At 42.1% G+C, this 23,405-nt stretch overlaps 1 protein-coding gene across 2 annotated transcripts in view; it reads left to right on the plus strand.

The window, feature by feature from the left end:
- The first annotated feature begins 211 nt into the window (after nucleotides 1–211).
- Map4k5 (mitogen-activated protein kinase kinase kinase kinase 5) overlaps nucleotides 212–23,405 on the plus strand; it is a 90,283-nt gene continuing 67,089 nt past the window's right edge. The window contains exons 1-2 of one of the 2 annotated variants that reach the window (XM_038336415.1): nucleotides 212–471; nucleotides 18,686–18,743. In XM_038336415.1, the coding sequence (XP_038192343.1) occupies nucleotides 364–471; nucleotides 18,686–18,743 (166 nt within the window). In that variant the 5' untranslated portion in view covers nucleotides 212–363. The remainder of the gene's footprint in view (nucleotides 472–18,685; nucleotides 18,744–23,405) is intronic. The other variant, XM_038336414.1, reaches the window with a different exon arrangement.

Consider the following 23,405-nt stretch of genomic DNA (forward strand, 5'->3'; position numbering starts at 1 on the left):
GTCCACGCCGGCCGCGAACGTGTCTCCCGGTGACGCAGCCGCGGGTGGGGAACGTGGTGCGGCGGCAGCGGCGACTGTGCGCACGGCCGTCTTCGAGAGGACGCGGGTCTCCGCTGCGGCGCTCGCTCGCTCGCTCGCTCGCTCGGCCGGGCACGGGCGGCCCCTCGGGTGCGGACGGCTCGGGGCCTGGCGGGGCCTGGGAGGCCCGGAGGCCGCCGGGGTCGCGGCCCGTGACGCCCCCGCGCTCGCTCTCGCGGGTGCAGGCGCAGCTGCGCGCCGAGGCTCCATGTTGGGAAGCGCCGGGCGTCCTCGTTAGCGGGATCCGGGCGCCGCGGGCAGAGCCCCGGGCTGGGCGCTGCGAAGATGGAGGCCCCGCTGCGGCCTGCCGCCGACATCCTGAGGCGGAACCCGCAGCACGACTACGAGCTGGTGCAGAGGGTCGGCAGCGGCACCTACGGGGATGTGTACAAGGTGAGGCCCGGGCCCGGCCTGAGAGCGGGGGGCGCCCCCGGGATGCGCCGGACCTCAGCGTCCGGCCGGGAAGCGGCCCGGACCCCGCGGCACCGTTCCGAGCACCCTGGGTTCCCCGCCGGTTCTAAAGCTGCCGACGGGCACAGCTAACAGCACCTTCCAAACCACCGCGGAGCTTTTTTGTGGTTTTTAAGGCGTGTGTTTGGTATTGAAGTGAGTCTGAGGGATGTTCTGGTGTTAGCTGGAAAAAATGCTTCGCGGAAGGCGGTAGACGGGAGAGAATATTGCAAATCCAGACGCTTGCATTCTAAATTATTGTTATGAACGGGCTTGACTTTAAAAAGCTCTATGGAAGCTGGCTTTGAAGTGGGAACTGTAAGCTGTCTGGTTCTCGAGTAAAATGATACGTGTGTAACATGACGGCCTGTAGGAAGGTGTTTTTAAGAGACCGGCGAGTTGGCTCAGCAGGTAAAGGCGCTTGCTGCCAAGCCTTTCTATACCGGATGAATCGGTCCCCGGATTCTCCCGGTGGAAGCAAGTCGTCCTCTGACCTCTACACGCAAGTGTCGCCCCCTCCCCTCACCAACACACTCACACACAAACCTAGTAAATAAGTAAAATGTAATTAAATTTAAACAAATTTAGAGAAAGATGTTTTTCACCTGGCAGAAGTTTAGGCGTTTGTGCCTGGTTGATAATAAGAAATATAATTACTGATTGGGTTTTCCTACTCCTGTAATTCTTCCCGGGGATTTTATACCATTCCATAATCCCCAGTGGATAGGAGCTGCTGTCATTTTAGTGTGCTTTTATATCAAGATAAATAATAATAAATTTGTAATTTGCCATTACAACAACAAAAGCCATGCCATTACAAAGCACACCAGTTTCTTAAGTCTTCTATGTTTTTGAAGGGCTCAGTAGGAAAAGACTGTCCAAGATTACCTTATGACTTTTGTTCTTTGTCCCCAAAGGGCAGAATTACTGCAGTTCCTGACTTTTTAAGGAAAAGTCCCTTTTTGCAGCACTTTAATATTTTATAATTTTAATATTTATTTAATATCAGTCTGTTCCAAACTGCAATCTACATATAGCCTAAATGGCCTTGTTTCGTGAGTGAGTAATCACTTGGGTCCCCTGAGGGCCATTGACTTGCACAGGTGGTCCTAAGCAAGGAAAACATCTTTCTTCTCTACGTGTTTCTGACTAAGTTTGTTAGTAGTACCTCAGAGTGGTATCAGGATACCGCTAGCTCTGGATGCTGAGGTGAGGGCTCTCCGGCTAGACTTTTAACCCCTTAAAACCAGACACTTCAGTCTAACCAAACACTGTTCTAGGTATATGACTGCCCCAACAGTGAGCAGGACCCTGACTCTGGCCTTGAACACCTTTGATGAAAAGTGCATGATGACAATGAAATCTCCTTCCTTGTGGGAATTAGGGTAGTTGTGCACACTGGGTTAACTGGACATTTAGGAAACGCTTGCTCTTTGAGAAATAGAAAGTCCTGTTTGCTTTCTCAGGCCCATTCTTAAGTCATCTTTGTCTGTGATTCACTGTAAGTTAGACCAGTTCAGTTCAGTTTGTGGTAATTTTAGTTCTTGCTTCACCCCCACCCTTTCCCCTACTACAGAAAACTTAAAGGGAATATATTCCCCACAAGGATCTTGCCAAGACTTCCGCGTTTTTTCTTACAGAGTAGCAGCCAGGGCAACTCTCTGGAAGGCTTGTATTGTTGTGTTAAAAGGTCAGCTGCCTGCCCGCTTCTTCTCCAGCTGCCTCCTGACCTGCAGCTCCCTTCCACAACTCATCAGACAGTTGGAGGCTAAATACACACACACACACACACACACACACACACACACACACACACACACACGCACACGCACGCGCACGCACACACAGCCCCGCCTCCCACCTTTCCCAGCACGCTCACGTAGTATGTATTCTCCTCATTGACCAGGAGGCCAGCCTCTGCATCCCAAACAGCCATTAGACATCCTCCTGCCCTTTCTTCTGTTTGGTTTTGCTCTACTTACCTGGGATCACCTGGCTTTCCCACTCCACCTGTTGTCAACACTGCTGCCCAGGAAGGCTTTACTCCTTACTACTCAGCCCCAGCCCCTCACCCTGACCTCTGACCTCACCACTCTCCTCTCCCATTCTGCTCAAACCACACTGGCTTGCTTGCTGTTCCTTAAACAGTAAACATCTTCCGACTTCGGAGTCTTTGTTCTTGGTGCTTCCTCTGCTCAGTGTCTTTCCCAGGAGGGTACGTGTCTTGCTTCCTTCCTTTCAGAATACCAGACTATCTTTGTACTTACTTCTGCCAGACGCAGGGTTTGACTTCTTTTTCTTGTCTGTTTTGATCCAATGAGACACTTCACACAGACAGGGATCCCAACAGCCTCCCCCCTCATTTTGATGTATCTTAACACCTAGAATTCGACCAGACACAGAGTACATGATCCCTAAAAGGTTGACAAAGGAATAAATGAGTCTAGGCGACAGAGTCTCAGCTCTTAATTTTGACCTCACAACAGTGTGCACGTAACTCTCTGTGTATTCCTGCACTGCTCTTTATGATAGCTGCATGTCTTCATTACAAATTTCCATAACTTGAGTTTCCTGGGAAAGCATCTCTGAAGAGATGTTTCATAGCATGTTTATCATCAGTGATGTAAGCCCTGTGGAATTTTGGGAGTTTATACTTACTCCTTCATATGCCTAGACCATTAAACTGTGGAATCTTTTAAGGCAGAGTGAGTGTGTTGTGATCGTGTATTTTTAAGAAACTGAAAATTCTCGGGAGCTCTAAAAGTGTTTTCCATTCATGAGGGAGACTAGTAAAATAATCACAGTGAAAAATAGTGTAGTGTCTTCTACCACATACTTTGCCCTAGGTTCTTTTTATCCCTGAGCTATAGTATGAAGCAGTAACTTTAAAAAGCCTTGAGGTTCTTTGTGAATCCCAGTCAAACCCTGCAAACACACAGCATTTGTTGAAGCCTTCTGCCTTTCCTAGAACTCCCCAGGGGTGCTCACTCCATCCTAAATGGCTGTTCCCTGCCTGAAAGAAGAGGAGTGGAAAGATTCAAATAGATTCAGGAAGTCTTTGCAGGCAGAGCAGAGAGTGTGGTGGATGATGGATGAAGGACCAAGTTCCAGCGAGGCGGATCCCGTCTGTAAAATTGAACACTTGCTAACAGGAAGGGAAACTTTGATGATAAAGAGTCTCCCACCTTCTGTCCACAAGTGATTTGGGCACACAGAGCGGTCGTCGGGTCATTATCGTGGTTCACAGCTTCAACAGGAGCCTTCTGCCCTTTCGTACCAAAATTGCTTCCACTTTACTTTCCAGAGAAATTCTAAGGTCTTTCCAGCTTTTATAGGCTGTAAATTTAGAGTAGAGTACCCATGTACTTCTTTTAAACTCTTATTAACTCTTCAGCTTATGTAAGTGTGACATGTTTTGTTCCAGGACATCTAGACTACAGCAAACAGACTGATTCTTAGGAAATATTTGTTTAATGATGTTAGTGGTAGTAGATTGCCTAGATATAATAAATACTGCTAATAATATAGCCCCTCCCAGCCTTTTAAATGTTTTTAAATGCATCTGTTTGTCACTTACATTGTGTTGTAATGCCAGTCATGATATAGCATGTGTTTGGAATGACCAACCATTTTCTCTAAAATTACTATTTTTAAAAGGATTCATTGAATGAATCTCTAAGTTTTACATTAGTTATTTTCAATTTTTAAGTTTCTTTTGCCATTATAAATGACATAATTTGTGTAGAAATCTTTTGTCATATGGTCTTACAGTTTCTGTGAATTCTTCTGGAAGGAAGCTAGCTGTGTTAGATCTGCAGTAATGAATCCCTCTTTTCTTCAAGGCCTCCCTTTCTCTCCCCCAAGTCAACAGTCAGGATCTTAGAATGGCTTTAGGCATTTTGAAATATGCTAGGATCCCATTGTAAAGAAACAGCTTGGTTCATCCCAGCACTGGATAGTGATAGAGTTGCCGACTCTGTGCCAGGGTCTGGAGATGCAGGGCCCGGGGAGGAGAAAGGACACTATCAAAAGAAGTGTGCAATTCAGTCAGGAAAAGAGACACACAGTCATCATAATTTGGTAAGTGCCATAATAGATATGGAAGAAATGCTCAACTCTGTCTTTTATAGGGATGGGGCAGGGTGGTCAACTGGGGAAGAACAACAAAAGAAGGATCAGTAACTGGAGTTTTTAGGGGTTTTTTGTTGTTGTTATTGTGTTTCCTGCAGGTTTGTTATTAGATTGACAAGGTAGGACAAGAGATTAGAGATTGTGGGACTAGTATATGCAAGCATCAAGGAACCAAGGGACTGGCAGGAGCTTTGATGAGGCTTGATGGGTATGCATCTTCCTCCCAGGTCCCTTGCAACAAGCCTAGAAGAGCTGGTAATGGAGGGTGGAAAAGACAAGATGGCAGATCTTTTATGTTGACGTGAAGGAATTTGTATTTTTCTGTAGTCTGAAGAAGTATTTTAGGAAGTTTTCTTGGTATCAGGGTAGATAACAGAGTGGTGGAATGTGGAGAATAACAGCATGGGAGTTGATGTGAGTTTGGATACTGGTGTAGGAGATCAAAGAGTGGTAAATTTGAGTTCAGATTTATATGATTTTTTTTAAATACACATCATCTGTAAGAGAAAGAGAAGGTAATTGATGTTAGTTACATGTTTTTGTTTGCTTGGTTTTGCTTTTGTTTGTCTTGGGTGGCAGTTTTTGTACTGTAACAGGAAATACAGATCTTGTGGGATTTGAATTTTGTGTTTGGTGACCGTCAGACATTGTGTAAGGAAATGTGTCTCTTAGGAGGAAGTGTGGTTCCAGTCTAGGGAGCCCTGAACTGGGGATACAGGTTTAGGAGTCACCTTAGTGCATGGGGTGGTGCATGTGATGTGTAGTGAGGTCACCCAGGAAGGTTTTAAGAGAGCCAAGGAGACTGTAGTTTTAGAGAGGGGGCAGAAGAAAACAGTGCACTGATGGTGTCAGAAGGAACAAGGGCCCCAGGAGTTCTTTCCCTAGAATCCTTGAGACCTCAGCCCTTCCTGCTCTCGGCCTCCCCTGCTTCCATCTGCTCTGATTGTAATCAGAAGGTGGTCTTTCAATACCAATAATAATACATTTCAAGAATAACGATAGCTATTATTATTATTATTATTATTATTATTATTATTATTGAGACTACATGAAAATAATGACCTTCCATGTACCACTGTATCAGCTAGCCTAGCATGGTGCCAACACACCGAATCTGATCAATAAAGAGATTTTTCTTTTCTATTTTTTTTCATTTTCTCTGTGTCACCCTGGCTGTCCTGGAACCCTCTCTATAAACCAGGCAGGACTTGAATGCAAAGGTCTCCCTGTCTCTGCTTCCCTAGTGTTGGGACTAAAGGTGAGCATTACCACTGCTCAATTTAATAAATAGATCTTGAAGAAGAGAGCAATGTAGTTACCATGGAAAGTTACAGGTTTGTTAAAAATGGAAGTATGGGGCTCTTAAGATAGCTCAGCAGTAAGGGCTTCTGCTGCCAAACCTGACAAATTGAGTTTGACCCCAGGACCCACATGGCAGACTGCTAGAGCCAACTCCTCCCATGAGTGCCAGCCCATTGCCTCATGAGGTGGTCAGTGTGAGGCCCATTGATTGACAGTGATGAAGAACAGTGATGGAGGACCGGGTACAAAGTGAAGGGGATGTATACATTGTAGGTTCCCTCGACAACAGACATTGCCCTTGGGCACATCAAGTAAACAAAGTAAAGACATCTACTTTAGTGGAACTGATATTCTAGCATGCAGGAAACAATAAATATGTATTGTGTTGGGGAGAGTAAAGATGAAGAAGAAGAAGAAGAAATAAGTAAACAGATCAAGGGGACCTAGGCTGCCTGGGTGGATGCAGGAGGCAGTTGAGGAATTAGCAGGATCATTGGGATCGACTTCATTGAGACAGTTAGGTTTGAGCAAAGCCTTGGAGGTGAGGGAGTCAGCCAAGTGCTCATGTGCATAGTCAGGAGCCTGCGGATGCTTCTCTGTTCTGTTGAGTCCCCTGAACCTGGTTCCATAGTAAAGTTGTGAGCTCAGGGACCGGCACTAGAACTAAGACAAAAACTGCCATCTTATGACCTTTGAGGGAAGAACTACAAATTACTGTAATTAATATACATAGTTAGTGTAATTAAATAAAGTTTACCAGTTGCATGGCCAAATCTTGTATTACTCTTTGAAGCCTGATTTTGTAGGCAATGGCATGCCACTGTTTTCTTAGTCCTGCTCAGTGGGCATTCGTAATCCTTACACCTTAATAAAGTGTCAGGATACCTAATGGCCTCAGATCTGAAGTTGAGAGAGAACAGCTTTGGTAGGGATGTGATTAAAGCATGTTCTCTCGGGGTTCTGGGTGTCGACATTAGAGAGAACGTTGGTTTCCACGTTGGAGTTAGAGAGTGAGTAACTTGGAAGTAGGGCTCACAGTAAGAGATGAAGGAATTTGCTTCCAAAAATCTCATCTTAAATTACATATTTGTTAAGCAGCAATACTTTATTGAAAGCTTCTAAAATAGAGGTTATATTACATAGTCTGTTACTATGAAAATAAAATGTTTTGTTGGATGAAGTGCTATAACTGTTTACTATTTTATAAGTCATCTGGTTAAGATCTTACTTAGTATTTATTTTTCTTATGGTTCCGAAATAAGTATGTTTTAATACTGTCTGAAAAGAAAGCATGGTTCTAATGATGGGTGTGAGTCTCTGAACCATAGCCGGGAGCAAATTATTTCGAAACGTCTTTCTACTTGCCTAGAAATGTGAAAGTTGGGAAGGAAATCTTTCAGGGTAGCGAAGTTAGATGTGAGATGGGATGGTCATCAGTGTGGGGGCACAGACGTCACCACAGCCTTGCATAAACCTGCTAGTCCACTTCTTTTTTTACACAAGTTGAGCATTTTTGCTTTGATGTTTCCATTGGCTTTGATGAAGATACGTGTGATGGAGTGCAGGTTAACTGATTTTGTTTTTCAGTCTCGCTTTCAAAAATTAAAAGTTTCACTTCTAAACTTTAAATTGTGGTTTTGGACCAAGAACACAGGAAAAGAGAGATGGAGCCTGGTAAAAGTGATACTTGTGTTTTCAAGGGGTTCCTTAGCGATTTGAGAACTTCCTCAACACCAGGTAAACCAGAGCAAGCGCTTTCTCTCGGCACCTTCACCTGGGATCATTTTTAGTGTTTTGCAGGTTAGAGTACTTTGAGAAGGCTTTTGCTTCCTGATTTTGCAAAGTACTAGTTAAGTTAGAGAAAGTTCATGATCTTTGAAAAGGGCAAAAATGTATAGCTAATGTAACTCTATTTCTCTTGAGTATCATTATCTCCCTGGGAGATTTTCAGATGTCTGATGGCCGGGTCTGTCCTCATAGGTGTTTAGGCTCATGAATCATAGTAGCCCCCACCTTCCAACATTTTATAAAAATAAAGTCGGATTAAAATGACTAAGAGTGACTAATGTTTGCATAACCCTCCAGTGCGTTGTTTCGCACAGTAATCTTATGAAGTAGGTGGAACAGACGTATTTTCATCCCCATTTTACTCAAAAAGAAGCCTGTCTCTGCCCTGTTGGTAGATTGCACACTATTAGGACTTGAGTCTAGGTTTCCTAGTCTTCCAGTTCCTGCTTTTTTTTCTTTCTCCCAGGTTTCCTGGAAACTGCATCTTTTAATTCATTAGTTAACATTTAAATATGCAGTCCTTCACACACTGCCTGTACGTGATAAGCTCTATACAGACTGTGGTGAGGCTGAGAGGTGGAGGGGTTATGGACTGATGTTTGATTATGCACATAAACACCAGTTTGCAAACGCACTTCCTCCTGGTTTTCCTGTGGTCATCTCTCACTCTCATGCTTCCCAGGCTCAGCCCAGGCTCAGTGCTTCTTTACTAAGGAGAGTGCTGCTCTCCACCAAACAATACCAACAACGCCAACAGGAAGCCGTCCCCTCTTTTGTGGTTGTTGGACCCCTTCCTGCCTTGCCTTCTTTTGCCCTTTGTTTTGGGAATTTGGATTTGTGGTTACTGTTACTCATGTTATTGGGTCCCATAGACTAGGTTGTAAATGCAGTTATAAATTAAACAAAATGCTAAGCATTTTAGACAAAATTGATTTTGCAGCAAAGGGTACTTGTTTGTCACTAAGGAAAATAGGACTGCCTGAGCAGACTTCTGGGGGAGCTTGAGAACCGGAGTGCTATCCCTCCAACCCCACTTGGCTGCCCCACCTTCCTCCCACACCTTTATCCTTCTTGTCATTAAAGTCAACTCAGTGTGTGTGTGTGTGTGTGTGTGTGTGTGTGTGTTTTAACATTTAAGACAGATTTTTCATTATAGCTTGGTTGACTTCAAACTCTCAGCCCTCCTCCTCCACTTGGAGTTGTGGGATCACAGTGTGTGTTGACACACCCTACATGGATTAATACATTGTTAAACAAGCAACTTGTACTGGATGACTGAGCACTTTCTAGCATGTTGTAGAGCTGTGGGGGCCACTGTGGGTACTTCTGCAGTACAGGCTCACGGGTGGGACTCAGTCTACGTGGCTTCTCTTTTTTCTTGCCCGTGGGTAGGTTGCTTTCTCTTTACTATCTTTCAAAAAAAATTAAGTAACATAGGTTCATTTTAGAAAACTGAAACAGGAAGCAGTGAAAATTTCCTTGTGTTCTCTTTACCAGTAGGTAGATATTGTTACAAATCATCCCATACTTCAAATATTCCTGTTAAGGATACAGGTCCCCTCTCTTTTGTGGACATGTCTGTGGGGCATTTTCTTAATTGCTAATTCATGTAGAACGGCCTAGCCCACTGTGGCGGGTCCCGCCCCCAGACATACTGGGATGTGTCAGATCTAGCCAGCGAGGCTCAGAAACAAGCAGTAAGCCTTGCTCCTCCATAGTGTCTCCCTCAGTTCCTCCCCAGGCCTCTTCAGCAATGGACTGTGACCTGGAAGTATAAGCCAAATGATTCCTTTCCTCCACAAATTGGTTTTGGTCAGAATGTTCATTCACAGCTACAGAAAGCAAACTAGAACAATAAACATAAATAAGTGATAACCTAGGCATTACATATAATCATTAAAATATGAGTTATGTAGACATATTTGGGATGCTTCTTAAATAGTGTGCCAAACTTTTAATTTCAGTAAATACACATTTAATTTCTTGTATTTTTTATTTATTGGATTGCACCTTTCTTTCTTTCCTTCCTTCTTTCTTCCTTTCTTTCTTTCTTTCTTTCTTTCTTTCTTTCTTTCTTTCTTTCCTTCTTTCTTTTTTGTGCGTGCGTGCATGTATGTTAGGGTATCCTGCTAAAGTCCAGGTTAGTCCTGAACTCCCAGGCCTCCTGTCAGAGTCTCTTACGGACAGCACCACCATGCCCTGCTAGTTTTTTCCCCTTTAAAAACTTGTGTTTTTATTTATATGTGTGTATGAATGCCTGTGTGCACATGTGTGTACCATGTACATGACTGACTCCAGAAGAAGCCAGAAGAGAAAGTTGAATCTCCTGGATTCGACGAATTACAGGGTTGCAGACAGATGTGAGCTGTCATTTGGGCGCTGGGAACCCTACCTGGGTCCTCTGCCAGATCACAAAGTACACTTAAGCCCCAGCCATCTCTCTGGTCCCCCTGCTAGTTTTTAATCCATTATATAGTTCCCTGTTATAAACAGAGCTCTGGTCAATACCCATGAACCAATTCCTTTCATGCATCCTTAATTATTTCTTTAAACACATTTTTAGAATCAAATTTTCTAAGGTGTTTTAAAGTTTTAGTAAATTTTGACCATTGTCTCTAGAAAAGTTAGACCCATCAGCAGGTGAAAGTCCCTATCTTTCCTACTTTGCAAGTTAAGCCCTTTTTAGCTAGCAAGATCCTGGTCGGATAAAAGCACACTGCAGTCTTGACTACCTGAGTTCAGTCCCAGCATCCATGTGTTTGAAGGGGATGGTCAGCTTCATAAATTGTCCGCTGGATTATACGTGTGCATGTATGCCCAGTAAGTAAGTAAATAATTTTAAAGTTAAGGCTTTTCTTCCTTTCCTTTGTCTTCATGACCTCCAGACAATAGTTCAACTTAGATGATGCTCTGAGACAGTAACACCTGTCTGTATTAGGAGAGTCAGTCTTTTCAGAAACAAATGAGTGTTCTAGCAGACTGCAGAGAAGGCTTTAGTTGCCTAGAGATAAAAATCATGTCTTCCATGATGGCACCAGATAGGTCTCAGCACTGACAGGAGAAATAGACTCAAGCTTCCATACCTAAGCCAGAACCCCTCTTCAGTTGACCACAGCTTACTCGTCTCCAGTGGAGTTTCACAGTCTCGCTGGGTATACACCGGTCTTAAGGCCAGGCCCTATGCCCAGCAATGATGGCCAACACAAAACAAACTCATGGTGTGTGTTTGTATGTGTGTGTGGGTGTGTGTATGTATTTGGTCTCATAATGCTTTGTCTGGATTTTTATTTTTTTATGCCCTATGGGTCTTCTTTAAATATATATATATATATAATGGTTCCCAGCTTTGTGTTTTTAGAGTTGGGGCAAGGGCAACCATAATCAGAATATATTGTATGAAAAAAATCCATTTTCAATTGAAAAAAAATCATGTGTTCAGATTTTGGCTATTGAATCTGAATTTGTCTGTCTAATTGTGGGAGGAACCTGCAAGTTCAGACTTCTCCCATGACAGGCGTCTCTGTCCAGATTTGTACAACTGTGTGGAAGTAGGCACATCAGAAACTACGGAGCTTGGTTGGTGTAGTGAAAGAATCTCTGAAGTGGTCGGATTGGGGGACAGGGAGCAAATATGTGCGAAAGGCTGGATGTTAGTGCAAGTCCAAGGCCAGCTGAGGCTACACGGTGAGTTCCAAGCCTGCTCGGGCTACAGAGTGAGACCTTGGCTCAAAATAAATAAATAAAAATAGTGTAATTTTGGCTTGGAATAAGGCCTAGCATGCACAGAGCACTGGGTTCGTTCCTCAGCACTGTGTGCAGGGGGTTTAGGAGTGCACCTTGTCATCCCAGCCACTGAGAGGTCCAGTGGAAAAGGGTTGAAATCACTAGGAGCGGTGGCAAAGGGGCAGAGAGGAGACTGCCAGGGGCTATTTATTGAGCTGTGGAAGAAAAGGCTGACTGGCTAGAAGTTATTGGATAACGACTACAGGGAAGCATGGTTGTGCAGTCAGTCCCGAGCTGCAGAGCATCCTAACCTGTCACCGTCTCCTCCCATGGGCTGTGGTCAGTTAGTGGCAGACATGCTGACTTCTTGGAACTGCCCATCTTGTCTCCTGTCCTGGAGCTGTTGCGTGGAAAACTCTGCCACCCATAGGCCTGTAACAGTGCCCTTCCCCACCTCCCAGGAGATCTCTTCTGGGTCTCGTTTTGGATTTATATCCCCCCTCCTTGGAAACTTTCTCTCCAGTCTACTGTACCGAAAATGCTCCTGTGCTTTGAAACATTCAGGATTTACCATACTGTGGTGTACTGGCCGTCTATGCCTGTGTGTTCCCTACCAGTAAAACTCCCAAAGACAGCACAGGTTTTTATTACATCACTAGTACTGGTAACAGTGCCTGGCATTTAGTAAGTGCTCTGTAGTATTGTGTTATGAGTGATTTTGTTAAAAAATAATATCCTTAAAGAAGTGGGCATAGAGCTTTAAAACACGAGTCATAATCTGTCACATCTTTTTTGTGTGAACCAGCTACCATTCCCTTTTTAAACCTTGTAGATGCTGTGTTGCTATTTTCGTAGTATAATTCCAGTTGTTAAATCTGAGGTCTGTGATTCTGACTCTAACAAACACTAGACATTAGAGGTAGCTTACTAAATATTGAGATCCCTGTTTTTCAGTTATTAAAAAATATTTGGAGAAAAAGGGCATATGTAAGATCAAAGCCTCGAGTTGGCTTCCTGAAGTTTCTAACCCTAAAAATATTTAAGAAGAAAGTTAGTTTGGAGTAGGATGAGGTATCTCATGTGAGGAACAGTAAAGCCTATTTAGTAGGAATTTATCTTTTTCCCATCTAATGCTCTCAGTACCAGCTGGTAAGCCTTAATTAAGGTGTGTAACTATACTAACTACATCGTACTGGGTTCCTGGGTGCTAGCCATGCTTACCTGCTTATTATACCAATAACCCACTAAAAGAGGAATTAGCAACACACTGAGATTTCTTGGTAGAGGTGCTGTGGGATTTTAGTTCCTTTTGTAAGCAGTGCAATATGTTCAAATTCTGCGTGTTAGTTTAAGAAGTACAGTGGGCAATAACTTGTTGGAGGGGAATGTTGGACTTTAGAATTCAGTCTTCTAAAATCCAACACCCCTTTGAATTATATTGTGAAATTACATGACTAAGTTTCTGAAAGATCTCTTGGTTTGAATTGAATCTAAAGTCTCTGTGTGTGTGCATGTGCGCCCGGCCGCCCGCCCTCCCTCCCTCCCTGAAAGTCTCTTTGCCTTTCATTGTAAAAGAGCCTGGTACTGCTTTCTGTTTTAAAAATTCAGCTGGAAAATTACAGAGTGCAAACATTTGCCCATCAGTTCTTCTGTGGAGAGGACAGAAGTCTGTCTTCCAAGTGCAAACAGACATTCGAGTGTTCCTGGCAGTGGGAGTTGTAGTGTGTGGCTCTTTACATTTACTTATGGAACTATATCCGTTCAGGCTTCTACACAGTGCAGCGAGTTTTAAAATCTGCCGTGATTGTCTTCAAATTTTCCGAAGCCATGTTTCTTTCTGAGCAACTCTGGGGGGAAAATACCCATGAGTCCTTGGGCCTTGGTTTTTCATCAGGTCCAAAGGAAACTCCACTTCCCCAAACCCCAAAAGATAGTCCGTGTATCCAGAAATGAGCTCAGCCTGGACTATAGGAGGACTTCTGGCAGTTAGATAAAAGCTGGCATTCCTCAGGAACTTTGAAAACTAGTTCCCATCCACCAAAAGTAAGTTTTCCTAACTTCTAGAAGAAGGGACCCGGCACCTGTCAGCATATCAAAGTCCATGCGGGTGTCCTAGCCCTTCTCACCTCCTCCCCTATGCTAAACTCCCTCCAGCCTGTGGACTTCCTCCCCCAGCTACTCACTCTCCTTAGAACCCTGTTAACTCCTCTATGGGTGGCTCGCTCTCTCTCTCTCTCTCTCTCTCTCTCTCTCTCTCTCTCTCTCTCTCTCTCTCTCTCTCTCTCTCTCCACCCCGCTTTTGCCTCTCTCATTATGTTTTCTCTATTCTCTATCCCCTGCTGTTCTCCTTCAACATACAGCCCTGGCCATGTTCAGTCTGCTTCCTTCTCTTCTGCTCTGGACTCTGAGACGCCTCTGGCTGTTCTCCCTCCCTCGTATCTACAGTGAAAGTCTCCTCCTTAACCACAGAGCAGTCACGCTGTCAGTTCGTACAACTCCAGTCTTCAAAATCGACTTTAAAATGTATCTGAGCAAAGATATTCTTTAAAAATAATTTTTAAATGTTTTATTAGAATTTTTGTACAGTTTTATATTTGCAAAATTGATCAGACAATACAGAGATTTGTATTTATCTATTCCTAACCTATATACAACTTCACCCTTCATTATCATCTTGCATTAGTGTGGTAGTTTCTTACAATTGCTGTTTGTATATCCCTTAGTTCATATAAAGATTTACTCTTAGCATTGTGCCTCTAGTGTAATGTCTTCACACACAGCACCTTGACTCCCCAAGAATCCTCTGCATGTCACCCATATAGTTCTTGTTCTAATTACCTGATAACAGTTTTTACTTTGGCTTTTGTTGTGGTGGTTTGGTTAGTTTTGGTATGGAGATTGTGGTTGTAGTTGGTTTTTTTTTTTTTTAACCACTTATGAAGCTTTGCCTCTTCATATCACATAGGTGGGATTATATGTATAGCTTATATTTATATTTATAGCTTCTTCAGATGGCTTCTTTAGTTTACCATCTGTGTTCATGGCTTATTGGTGCATATCTTTTTAACACCAATAGATGTACCCGTTATCCATTTGTTGAGTGACATGATGAATGTCGCTTGTCTGATTTCATTATGGATTGACTGCTGTAAACATTTTGTACGCAGAAGTCAGTCCAGTTGATTGGGTCCATGCCTAGAAGCAGAGATTGCTGGGTCTTAATGCTGAGACTGTTTTGCTTTGTAGGAAACACAGTTCAGTGTCCATGTCTGCGCATGCACACTCTCAGAAACCAGCCCAACCCAGGCTGCAGAGATGCTCAGCCCTTAGCGGGCTGCGGACCTTAGCGGGCTGCGGAGGTGCGCAACACTTAGGAGCACTGACTGTCCTTCAGGAGGACCTGTTTTGAGTCCCAGAATCCCTCTTCTGACTTCTGTGCCCACCAGGCATGTGACTGATGCACAGACATACATGTAGGAAAAACACCCATACAAAGATAATAAAAATAAACCTTGAAAAACATCAACCTACTCAAAAGCCTAGAAGCCTGCACTCTAAACTGTCAGTAGTAGTCACCTAGGAGGCTGAGATGGGACAACTCAGATTATTAATTTTTTGCAGCAAAATCTCACTCCATAATAATTTTATAGCCTTTCTTCCCAAATTTCTTTTTAATTTGTGGAAATATAAATAACAATGAATCACCATAAGCAAAAATGAAGTGATTCAGTATATTCAGTGTCATAGCATGTCCTAGTCAGGCGACAGAGTATTTCATTCTGCATATTCACAGCACTGGTCGAGCACCTACCAAGTACCAGTCCTCCAGGGGCTCACGGCCTGGGGACTACACACTTACCCACCGTGAGATACCAGCACGACTTGGAACATTAGCCATGGTCTCATGCGTCAGCCTTGTGTTTCTTACCTAAATACAACTACCAGCCTGAATGTTCTTAGTGGTTTTATGTGTTACCGTCTGGTGTTCTCCATCACCTCTATTCTTCAGCCCTTCTTCCCAGTAAGGAAACTTTACTCTGTCCATAGATGTTTTCCTGTTTTCTGTAGAATTCGAGTGAAAAGTTTAAAAGTTTCTCTTCGAGAAAGAATGCAAGTCAGGAAATGTGCAAGCGGCTGGTTTGCCACAGGAGGATTAGAGAAGAATTTAGTCTGAACTTGATTTTCTTTCATCCTGCAAGGTAATTTTACACATGTTAAAAGGTGTGTGTGTGTGTGTTTGCAGATTATTTAAAAGACTATTTTCTGTGGGTTAAATTCGGCTTTTAAGATTTTTAAAGAGATTTTAGCGCATAATTCAAATTCTGTGGCATTAACAATCTCTATAAGGGCCTGGAATGTACTTGTCTAGCATGCTCCTATTCCCACTAGACTTACATGAATGAATGAATGAATGAATGAATGAATGAATGAAATTCTCATAGGAACTATTAATTCAGTGTGAAAGATGATTATATTAGTGTTTTTGGGTTTTTTGGTTTTTTTTTCTTTTAGTAAAAGTCACCAGTGTTGAGTATTATACAGTTAAATACTTTATCAAGTGCCTGTTACACTTTAAAGAGGAGAAGAGAGCACTTGTTCTGGAGAGAAGCCCTGTCCCCTGCCACGGTGCCCAGTTTGTTGATGAATCTGACCTTTACCTTTGTCAGCTTGGCCTTGGACAGTCATTTGATTTTACTGAGCTGACTTTTTATGATTGAATTAATTGAATTAAATAGCGTGAAGCACTCCGCAAACCATAAAGTAATACAAGTGTGATTGCCATCATCGTGTGGACTCTGACTTCTGAAACACATTTCATAATCTGCTGAATCAGACGCTCGGGAGGCCAGTGACCTACTCTGTAACCTCTACCATGTGTTCTATACTCCACTCTCGCTGCATGAGGACAGACTCGGGTCATTGGAACCCAGGAGAGCTCCAAGCCCTGATGTTCATGGATAGTTCTTCCTTCAAGGACAGAATGCGGGCGTGGGGATGTTGTGCTGCTGTGTTTTCTAACTGTGTTCATGGTTTGAGGAGGGTGGCTACAGATGGGGCAGTAAATGGGGAAATGTTGTCATCACCTCAGGAGGACCATATACAGTGAGGAAATAGTGGTCTTCCCTTCTGTTTGTCTTTCTTTCCCATCTCTCCACCATTCAGTCTCAGCCGCTGGCTCATTCTGAAGGCATCTCTGCTAGCATTCTCCTCCCTGCGTCTTTGGTCTTTGAGTCCTTTTTCTTTTTCTTATTTCTCTGATTGTATGATTTGTCCGATCCAGCCTCTTTTATTGTAGTACTTATTTTTATACCGAAAGTTGACATTTAAATCTACTATAATAGGTAAAAGTGTTATCAGTAATTCATTTTCACATACAGAATGCAACTTGTCACAGTGAAAATGAGGTCTGATATTAATGATAAGAATATAATGTTCTTATGCTGTTTTAACAGTTTATATAAACAGCTTTTATTCATAAGCTTTGATAGGAAATTCTGTTATCTTAAAAACCATTTAGAAGAAATAATTTAAATAGTGAAAAGATGTTTAGAATCAATAAAGATATAACATCTGTAATATAGTAGGAACTGCAAATGGACTATAATATGAACTATTTTAGAATAGCAACTTATGTATAGCAGGTAGAAAGTATATTTTTAAAGCAATAAAAGTTTGTACGTACACTAGGTCTTGGTAGAATGCATATATCATCCAAAGTGATGAGTATAAGTTCCGTTTTTCACATCAGATGTATGTTAGATACCATATGACACATAAGAACAAAGTATACTTTTATGGCTCTGTTTTTCAGATTCTTTTCCTCTTTCAAGCCTGTGTCGAACAGTTTTTAGAGCAGTGTGGGAGCATAGACATTTTAAGCCACATATCTTTTGAGCTAAGAATTCCATGTCTAAGTTACTTTATTGATAAACTGACACATGCTAAAAATATTTGCAAGGATATTCACTGTAGCACTAATTGTCGTTTGTCCATGATCAGTATAAAACAGTGATTTTTCTACTAGGGATTTGTGTGAAGGAAATAATCATCAGAGCTATGGGAAGACATAGTTATGGTGTATATTTCCTCCTTTTGTTAAGATCCTAGATGGACAACAGTGTGAGCTGGGTAAACTGTGTGTCCTGATGGTGGGAAATTAGGCAGCACTGTAAATGTTGTAGGAAAATGTCATGAGGTCATCATCTTCTGTCACACGTGTGCACATACAGTCGCATACTTGTTTACATGGGGAGGAGTAAGCACGGGAAAGCTTGCTTTTCTCTGGGTACTTAAGATATGAACTGTTTAGATTTATTTTTCATTTAGTGGCTCGTGGTTATGATTATAGTATAAAATAAACATGAAGGTTTTGTTTTTGTGGTTTTGGCTGTATGGAAATTTTATTTGCTTATTCATTCATTGTAAAATTTATCACTCTATGCTGCCAGCTTGGTCTCAGATCCTGAGTTCAAGTGATCAATCTGCCTCCCAGTAGTTAGGACTACAGCTTGTGGCACAGTGCCCAGCTTATTTGTTCATTGTGTATGCCAGCACATGATACTCGTTCACACTTAGGAGGGCAGGACTGACAGATGGGTACACTGCATGTGCACAGTTAGGATGAGCCTACCTGTCACTTGAAACATTTGTCATTTCTTTGTGGAAACAAAATCTATTTAATGTACACATATAATTATCTGTAGTCACTGTATTGTGCAATAGAACACTGGAATTATTTCCCCCCTTTAGCTGTAGTTTTTTTCTGAGAAATAATACTGAGAAAATAACTTACATATACAGAGAAATATTGTAGGAAATATACCAGATTATTTAAACAGTAGCTGTCTTGAGAAGTGGGGCTAAAGTACCTTTTTAAAAGACCTTTGTGTCTTATTGATTGGTTGATTGATTGATTGATTGTTTTTTCGAGACAGGGTTTCTTTGTTTAGCTTTGGAGCCTGTCCTGCGTGGCACTAGCTCTTGTAGACCAGGCTGGCCTCGAACTCCTGAGTTCTGGGATTAAAGGCGTGTGCCACCACCGCCCAGCTTTTTATATTTTTCTTTAATGAGAAAATGAGTATATCCATTTTACTGGAAAAAGATTTGGGGTTTTATTTTGTTAAAGAGCATGGTTGATAAGAAATTTTTAAGGATAGTATCTTGTAATATTTCTACACCTAATGAACTTGAATTTTTCTATTTTCATTTTTAGGCCAGAAATGTACATACAGGAGAATTAGCTGCAGTGAAAATCATCAAGTTGGAGCCTGGTAGGTATTGGTATTTATATAAGTGTTTGTGTGTGTGTGTATACATGCATACATACATAGTGTGTATGTGTATACATGCATACATGGTGTGTGGGTGTATATACATACATGCATACATTGTGTGTGTGTGGGAGAGAGGAGAGAGAGAGAGAGAGAGAGAGAGAGAGAGAGAGAGAGAGAGAGAGAGAGAGAGAGAGAGAGAGAGAGAGAGAGAGCGAGCACCAGCCCTGCCTGGTGTGGGTATCTACTAAAATACTTCATATATTTTTGAGTTGTTTTTTATATAGTTATAAGACTTACATGCATATTCTTTGTTTCTTTCCTTTTTTAAATCTTCCTAAAATAAATCTTTATGTGTTCTTCTAGGTTAATAGAATGTCTCCAATATAATCATTAAATTGCATCAAAGATAGTCAAAGTCACTTTTAATGTGATACTTTTGTTGTTAAAGGGAATTTGAGATGTACGTGTTCAAAAATTATAAGCTTCATTGACTCACAGTGACAAAATAATTTTCTTTTGTGAACATTTTAACTTCAACTTTAGCTGTTAAAATGTAATTAGAAGTCACAGAGGCAGCCCTAATTAAACTCTGGGGGGGGGGATACTAAATAAAACCAAAACTAGTAAATAGCAGAAGAGATTACTGGCAGGGGACAGGAGTGGTCATGGTAGGAGAGAAATAGAAGGTGGACAGAGAATGACCAGACTACATAGTATACGTGTCTGAAATTGTAAAGAACAGAACTTACTAATAAATATGAGTTCAGCCCTCTTTTTAATCATCGTCCGTATTACTTGAGTAGATAGATGATTTCAAATAGCCTGCCTTGCAACAGTTTAAAATCAGATTTTCAGATACAGCACGATATCTTGTCTTCTGGCAGAAATTGTTGTGATATATTTCAGACTTCTTTTACTATTCCATGTGATAAGTATAGACTGATCTTCAGAATGTCACTGACTAAGTGGATGGACCATGAGCAGACCTGACTGGAGGAGTCCTTTGAGTGAATGCATCACATTGTGTGCAAGGGCTGGGGAGAGTCTAAGTTCTGAGCTGGGCTCTAAGAGGAAGCACAGATGTTTACCCCTTTGCTGCCCACAGAGAGCACACGGGGCTGGGTTCTGCACTGGCTGACTTGTGCATGGCTTACTTTTCATGATAATTCACGTTAATAGGTGTATCTCTAAAATCTGCAAGCCTCACTTATCAGTAAACTATATGTTGTCAATAGTGTAGAAAATTGATTTAATTAAAAAGAAAAAAATCAAAGCTTTGGAGATGCCTTACTAGATCAGTTACTGGCTTTGCAAGCATAAGGACCAGTGTTTGGATCCCTAGTACCCTCAAATGCTGGGTGGGTGTGGAGGCCTTACTGTGATCCCAGCACTATCGAGACAGAGCAAGGATCCTGGTGCAAGCTGGCTAGGTAGACTAGGTGAATCAATGAGCTCAAATCAATAGAGTTCGTATAAGTATGTAAGGTGACAAGCCATCAAAAAAGATCTATATCATGTATGGTGGTGTTTAGCTTAGTGGTTAAATGTGGGGTCATAAATTAAGACTATGAAAGACCGGAATTCTCACTTCCTTGTTTTGTAAAAGTCCTTGGTTTCATATTAGAGGTCACTTATAGACTAATGTTTAAACTCTCCCTCATTCAGAAAATACTGACGATGTGATCTTAGAATTGCACCACTTTGTTTGGATGTGTGTATGTACATGTGCACTAGAGCGTGTGCACATGTGTGTGAGAGAGAGAGAGTGTGTGTGTGTGTGTGTGTGTGTGTGTGTGTGTGTGTGTGTGTGTGTGTGTGTGTAGCTTGGCCTGACTTGCTCACCGCTGTATACACCAAAGCTCTCCGTGGAGCTTCTGGGGGTTCTCCTGTCTCCACTACTATCTCACTGTAGCACCAGGATTATAGGCACATGTAACCACATCTATACGGGTTCTGGGGATTTGAACTTAGGTTCTCATGCTTGTGCAGCAAACACTTTACTGTAAAGCATCCGTACTACTATGTGTGTACTATAGTCCTGTAGCACCTGTACTACGTCTGCATCGGTCCTACACCTGTAGCTCACCGTCTGCATTACGGGACTGGACGGGCAAGGACCTGGAGATTGACACACACACACACAGAGACCCAGGTCATCCTCGAAACAAGATTGTTGTGTTCCAGGGCAGCTTATATAGGGATCCTTAACTGATCGCCCCAGCCAAACTGACCAGAAACCACTCCCCTGCCATCAGGAACTTCTGAGGGTCTCGCGCTCAGATCGACTGCAAGCATTGGAAAACAAGTTGTTTACTCCAGCAAGCAAGGGGTCACAGGAAATTCAGGGTCTGGGGGTCCACAGTCCCCAACACTTTATCTAGTGAGCCAGTCAATATTCAACCACTTTTATATCTAGTTGATTACCTGTCATCTCCTCTGCCTGCACTATCAGGTTATTTGTCTTTGTTACTGGTTGTTAGATGTCATCTGCACGCTGAGCTAACAGCTCTCCACATCTGGAAGCTTTGTTCTTACCTTTGCAGTCCCCGAATTTTCCCTCCTGTCAGTCTTCCCTTTCTTTGTTCTCTTCTTTCCCATTTTTAGCCCTTTTTGTCAGATAATTATATTTTTTTAAAAATATGAATTGAAATTTCTAATAGTTGTTTCATTCCAAATTTAAATATCTAGTCCATCAGAATACTTCTGTTCTAAACAGTAAGCAAGCTCCAGGTGTGTGTTTGTTTTTCTAACTTCTGAACAGTTTCCCCAGCCATTCCTGCAAAAGCGTTCTTTATGGACAGATTTGAAGTGTGTTAGTTAGGTTTATGTCATAATACATTGGTTTCTGCTTTCTAGTTCAGGTTCAGTAACATCCTGGTTTTGAGCAAAATAACTTTTTATTATCTATTAAAATCCTCTTTTATTTTTCAAATGGTTACTTTTTGTTTTTTTACAGTAACATTAAGCCTTTTGTTTGTTATGTTCTGGAGACAGGAGTCTCCCTATTTGCCTCAGCTTCCCGAGTAGTTACACCTATGCCTGTCTTCCACTTACTGTGCCTGACCACAGAGGAACTTCTTGAATCAACACAGTCTTGTCTCAGGCCGTCCTAAGGAACTGACGTCATTTCTGCTAGTTCTCACATCTTCAAAGTTATTTTTACATGTGCACGTATTACTGATACTGATGATTCTGGCTCCAGGCTTCCAGATCTTAGGATGGTGTGTTCATTATTGCAAAATGGGCTTTAGGGGCTGACAGAGTGTGGCTGACCTGTGTGTGGTGGTTCTGCTCACCTCACCTTTGATTTTATTTGCTTAATGTATTTTTGTTTTCTCAGTTAGCTCATAAAAGTCATGATTGCATCTTCATTTCTAAGCAGCTGTTTGTTGGTTTCTTAGTTCATGGGACATCCGTGTAGTAGGAATGTAGACGAGAGCAACAGAGCAAGGGCCTGAACTTGTGTTTGCGGGGGGAGGTAGATCACGGGAACTAATGTATGATGCAGTGTTTGCTCATATTGGTCAGTGGCTTCTGCTTTTCCTGTGGCTCCTGAGCTCTGTCCTCAGGCGTTCAGTCCGTGCTCTCCTTACGCTCCCTCACGTTGGCCTTGGTGAGCTATGATAGTGCTAACCCCTTTTACATGTTTGACTTATGTCTCCCATCCCACTGAGTCAGCCGAACGTATCTAGGCCTGGCATTTTGTCCTTTTGTGCAGGCAGTTGTTGTTTGAGACAGGGTTTCTCTGTATCATCCTGGCTGTCCTGGAACTCTCTCTGTAGACCAGCTGGCCTCGAACTCAGAGATCCATCTGCCTCTGCCTCCTGAATGCTGGGGTTAAAGGTGTGCACCTCCACTGCCGTCCTCTATTTTGTACGTTAATACGTCTTAGTCATTGTGGTTTTGTTTGTTGTCTGTGTTTTGTTTTGTTGGCGTTTACTTGGAAAAGTTATAACTTGTTTATTTTGTAACCTAATCAGAATTTTTCCCCTTGTAATACATAGAAATCCATGAACATATTATTATTTAGAGGATGTTAGATTTTGCTTCTAGTATATGACTTTTTGTGTTTATTTTCTTGTTTTCCTAATCTTTCCTGTAAGTTTGTTTTTTAATGGCTAGGAATTTCTTTTCGTTTTGCTGCTTATAATTTGGAAGAAACATCTAGTTTTATCAGACGTTGGTTTATGGAGCTTTGGAATAACAGACTTGAATCCAAACCAGTGTGAAGTATTTTGAGACTAATAGATGTTTTGTAGATTAAAGTAAATTCAATAATCTACCCTTTTCTCCCATCATTTTTATATTATATCCCCTTTCTTCTTTAGAAAGATTGACTGTGACCAATAGCAATTTGTAACCAACCCCCATTAAGTGAAAACAAACATTTATAAACATTATTTGAGGAATTCGAGCATAGTTCTCTAGACTACTACTTGCTGATTAGTGGGCGCTGGTGATCTTTGAGGGACCCTGCGGAAATTTAGAATTATGATCAAGAACAGCCATGAAGCTGTTCTGGATGTAGAACTCAGAAGAAACAGAAACAGAGGTGCTATGAAACATTGGACCATCTAGGCTATCTGTTCCCATCAAATATTTTCAGGGCATCTTCCTCAATTAAACCATATTAACCTGGAAGGAGTCCACAGTTTCTTG

Source organism: Arvicola amphibius, chromosome 7 (genome assembly GCF_903992535.2).
Source record: "Arvicola amphibius chromosome 7, mArvAmp1.2, whole genome shotgun sequence".
NCBI lineage: Eukaryota > Metazoa > Chordata > Mammalia > Rodentia > Cricetidae > Arvicola > Arvicola amphibius.